Genomic DNA, 5,125 nt, shown 5'->3' with positions numbered 1-5,125 from the left:
AGATAAGATATTCCTTTATTTGTCCCACAATGGGGAAATTCCGATGTTGCAGCAGCAAAGTGGATAGAGAAAAAACAGTATACAAACAGTAAGAGTAGGAAAAAATAATAAATAAAAATTAAATAAAAAATATAAATATAAGTAAAAAAACACAATTTATTCTTATTTTAAGGTGATTAAACACTAATAAAAACATACTTATTAATATTATATTATATTTCTGACTATAAATCCTCCTCAATGTTTCACACTGGAGCTTTAAAATAAAATGTATTGAATAAAGTGATTTTTTTTTGGGACAATGTTTAACCTTAATAATGAAAATGTGCTGAATTCTTTAAATGTTTTCTTACTTTTAAATCCAATCTTAATTCATCCGACAGGGAAATATGTTGTTATGGTTACATTTTATACTGAAGTTCAAAGTATTTTATAAAAAAATGTCAAATAAAACAATGTATTGATTCCTAATGCTGCCTTTAAATATTCGTATCAGTGCTTTAATAATGTTTTTTGGGGGCAAATATTGATTTATATATATATATATATATAATATGTCTGTAGCTCCGCCCCTACCTAATGCCTGTCTGTCTGACTGTCTGTCTGACTGTCTGTCTGTCTGTCTGTCTGATTATTAGTGGAAATTAAATGAATACATGATCCTCTCAGTTGACTCTTTGTGTGAGCTACTTTTGTAAAAGCTTGTTTTAAAACCACAGGGGCAACACGACCTTATTAGGGCCATCAGGGGCCCCCGTATATGACCCCACTGTCCCCCCCCCTCAGGATTAATACCTCCAAAACTCACCTGGAAGACGTGCGCGAGGCTGTTTGGGGTTTAAAAAAAATGATTCATGTTGAGAGCCGCAGCTGCTGGAAGTAAGATGGTGCTTGATGATCGGAATATGGAGTCATTAGAGTCATTAGCTGAGGAGCTGAATGTGAAAGGACCCGGGTCGGGGCTCCTCGGGGCTCCTCGGGGTGCCTCATTATGCACGCGCATTAAAAGAAAGCCGCGGGGGGGTAAATGGGTGGTTAAGGGCAGGAACAAAAAGAGGGGCAGGGTCTGTGAGGAGGGTCAGGATTCAAATTCTAAGTAGGGAAGATGTTCCCATTGTGAGTGGGGGGTTATATAGGAGGCCAGGAGAGCCGGGACCACAACACATCCAAAGACCAGGACCTAAAGACGGATCACCATGGCCTCCTCGCGCTGCACTTGGATTGCTCTGCTTCTTCTCGCGCTCATGACACGTGGAGTATCTGCTCGCGCCGTGGACTTTGGGTCCAAACCCGGAGAGGAGGCCTCCGGGGCGGATTTACGCACGGACGCGCTCCGGCGGTGGAGGAGCGGCGGCGGCGCGGAGACGCACCGGGAGCCGTGCGCGGAGCTGGCTGCGCCCTGGCAGGAAAACGCACAGGATACCGGGGATGATACCGGGGATACCGGGACCCTGCTGCAGCTGCATGTCCGGCCCTTCAGCCCCAGAGCCTCCCAGGGTTCGGTGTTCCCGGGAAAGTCGCTTTTCAGCTTCGTCCGGCGGGTTTACCGGTGCTGTCAGGAGGGAATCAGCTGCAGGAGCGTAAAGGGAATACAGGGTCGACTGAGAGGAGGTGAGACACAAAAACATGGACTTTACCAACTGCTTTCTTATGTACAGGTTATATTTGTTCAGTTTCTATTAAAATAAAACTCATATTTCATATTAAAGGACAGAAACTGGTGGACCTTAAATAATTAATGTAATTTACAAAACTAGGTTAGTGTCACTTAAAAATACCAGTAAAAGGATGTTTTTTAACTTTAACTTAAACAATAACTTAGACAAACATTCCTGATTATATATTTATTACTATATATACAAAACATGGACTTTACCAACTGCTTTCTTATCTACAGGTTATATTTGTTCAGTTTCTATTAAAATTAAACTATTTCATATTAAAGGACAGAAACTGTTGAACTGCAGATCTCAAACACTAACAGATTTATTTATATTTCATCCATAACTCAAAGTGTTCAGAAGCAATAGAATTAAAAGTATAAAATCAGAATTAAACTGAGTAAAATCAGTAAAAATGAATCCAGATTAAAAACTTAGTTAATTAAAAGTGTTTTTTAAAGTGCAGGGTTGGAGATTTTAGGGAAAATGAATTTGAATGCTAAAATAAAAAAATCCCTATTATTATGTGTGTTATTATAAAATAATATAATTAATATTAATATTGATTATATCTGTCATCTTTCTAATTTCCTGCCATCTTTATCACATTAGCTCCACAAAGCTCCTGAAATTCAGCCTATCGAATGCTAACTCACAAAAATGGACACAATATTAAATCCAATGTAATTATTAAAGATTATAAATACTAATAATTTAATTTTATATATATATAGTATAAACTTTGTGCAGTATTGTCAGTGTTTTTAAAGACATCTTGCTAAACAACGCGGTAATCACCAAAAAAAAGACTTATAATTCGAATGCAGGATATAACACCTCAGAAAATTATTATTATTATTATTTGGGTTTTGCCAGTTTCTTCTTTTTCTTTATTTTCTAGCCTTCATGTGCAGATCCTGAGTCAGCAACATTACCTACAGTAAAAGCAAATAAGTTACTTTAACTCAAAGAATGTTTGAAACTGATTAGAAGTAGAAGTAACTAAATTTTATATGTTGGAAAAAAAAACATCCTTGATTAAGTAGATTTTACTAGTAATGTTAAATTAAACTAACTTAACTTTGTGATTTTTATTTGTACAATGAAACAAATTAATATAAATAATAATAAATACATAATGAGGAATATTAATGTAACTACTTAAACAAGAATGTTTTTTAACTTTAACTTAAACAATAACTTAGACAAACATTCCTGATTATATATTTATTACTTACTAGTAAAAGCTACTTAAGGAGTCCACAAATCAGCTCCACTTTATGAGTTTTGAAGCTTAAATTCCAGAAGTAACAAACTAACATTTGCCACTAAACTTCCAACTTCTAAATAAATCTCATAATTAAAATCTAGAAGTTGTGTATTTAGTTTAGAATAGTTTAAAAGTGTAAACTCGGACTAGTGAGCAGATAATCTCCTTCAGCTACTTGTTAGCAACCAAAAAGCTTAAAACCTCTCAGATCGGTTATTTACTGATAGATTTTATATCGTAGAACAAAACGTTAAAATCTCTTCAGCTTGTTTTAAACACAGAACCAAAAACCCAGCGACTTCATCAGCTAAAATACTAACTCACGTCCGTGTTTTAGGCCTCATTCTTGCAGCACTTTGTTTATTTTTGTTGTTTTAAAAAGTAAAAGTGAGTATTCTGATTTAAAATTGAGTTAAGTAGCTTGTTTCTGGCCTCCAGGGGCCCCAGAAAGCTTCCCACCCTCCCCCTTTATGGGCGTCCCTGCATAATCCGTAGCAGTGAAAGCTGATTGGAGGACATTAATGGCTTCATTAACGCGGCTGTAAAGATGTTATCTGCATACAAATGAGTCTTAGTCGTCCCCTGCGAGAACCGTCGAGGCGTCCTGCTGACGGATTAACGAGGTATTAGGAGTGACAACATCATCTCTGTGGTTGAACTCTGACACTCTCCTCCTCCTCCTCCTCCTCCTCAGACACAGACGTGGAGTTTCTCCTCACCCGGGAGATTTCATCGCTGACGGTCCTGCGAGCCGAGCTCCACCTCCAGCTCTCCAACCCGCAGCATCTGGACGTCCATCCTGTCCTCTCATCCATGGCGAAGCGCGGCCTTCCTACGAGGTAAAAACAAAACTGATAAACTGCCTAAAAGCAACTGGTGGAGGCAGACGACCACCCACCTTAGAGGCCCGCAAGGGTTTACTGGGTCCGGAGGTTTCTGCCCGGGTTTAAAAGGCAGTTTTTCCTTTGCCCCTTTCTTCCAAGGTTCGTTGCCCTCGATGGTGGTACTGCTTTGGCGTCTCTGTAAATGTTAAAAGGAGTTCCGCGTCTAGACCTTCTCTATTGAAAGAGGTGCTTCCCTGGAGATAACTTTCTGTTGATGTGGGAATTTGGCCGCATACAAAATTAATAAAATGAACTGAATTAAAAGCCCCGACACCTGGTTTGGGATGGGTGGATCGCAACTCTTTTCTAACCCTTTCGTCTTTTCTTCGGCCTTCCCTCCCCCAGGTCACACGGTTTGGGGGTCGCGGGGCAACACGGGTGGAGCTGGGAAGGGGTGGATCTCGCCCCCCCCTCTTCCTCCTCCAGATGGCCTGCAGGGAGGCGCGCCGCGCCGGACGGGTCGGCGGGTCCCGGCTTGGGTGAAGCATGCCGGCGCGGGTAGCGTCGTTTTCCTCTGCCCCAGGACACCAATGCGCCCGCCCGGCACGCCTCCCGGCGCTTGGGATCTGGGGGCTTGGCTTTTTCCTTGGGAGCTGCAGGCCCGCGTTGATGTATCCAGGTGTCCCTGCTAGGGCGGCGCGCGTTCACCGTTCTCGCGCACGCCCGTTTCATTTTGGCGTTGTACTTTGACCAATAAGACTTAAATACACTTCAGTTGTAATCCTCTGAGAACTCATAAAAGAAAACTTGCCACGTTTAATGTTAGGATCTAGTTAATTTAATAAATTATATATAGTATTAATATATTGGTGTGTAAATGATGTGAATGCAATGGACTATACTTGCTAAAGTTTATGGTTATAAGCTGCAATTCTAAGTGTGGTGGTTCGTTTCTGGTTGAATGGACGAGGTCAGGCAGCGTGTTGATCTATGACCTGGGTTGGTGTGCTACCTCTCAGATATGGTCTTCCGTGCTGTGGAAGAGTTGTTCAACAGGTTGGAAAGCGAAGGCTGGAAAAAAGACAGGACACGCTGGGGACAAGCAGAAAGCAAAGCCGCCTGTTAATGCTGCTGTGACCCTTGCTGGGATTCAGGCTGAGGACTGAAGACTGGTGGGAGGCGAAGAATCTTAAGATGGTTGATTTTAGAGTAACAAAGCCAAAACTACTGTAATATGGGTTCTTAAACTTTGGGGAGTTGACTAAAAACTGACAGTAAGCTCAGAAGGGTCTCGATGTGGTGAAACATAATTAAGGAGCCATCCCTAGGGTGAAGACTGGGTAATTAAAAAATAGTGACTAATAAAAATG

The 5,125-nt window shown here is 40.9% G+C and overlaps 1 protein-coding gene across 1 annotated transcript; it reads left to right on the top strand.

The window, feature by feature from the left end:
* Positions 1-232: 232 nt before the first annotated feature.
* si:ch211-170d8.2 (uncharacterized protein LOC571755 homolog) lies at positions 233-3,957 on the top strand. The gene is made up of 3 exons (XM_035658186.1): positions 233-1,652; positions 3,589-3,770; positions 3,915-3,957. The coding sequence occupies exons 1-3, from the start codon at positions 1,197-1,199 to the stop codon at positions 3,955-3,957; spliced, it is 681 nt and encodes a 226-aa protein (XP_035514079.1). The 5' UTR covers positions 233-1,196.
* Positions 3,958-5,125: the final 1,168 nt, after the last annotated feature.

Source organism: Morone saxatilis, unplaced genomic scaffold (genome assembly GCF_004916995.1).
Source record: "Morone saxatilis isolate NCDOM2014 unplaced genomic scaffold, NCSU_SB_2.0 Contig16, whole genome shotgun sequence".
In the NCBI taxonomy this organism is placed as follows: domain Eukaryota; kingdom Metazoa; phylum Chordata; class Actinopteri; family Moronidae; genus Morone; species Morone saxatilis.
The sequence above is the reverse complement of the archived record's forward strand: the minus strand, read 5'-3'. Positions and strand labels throughout refer to the sequence as shown.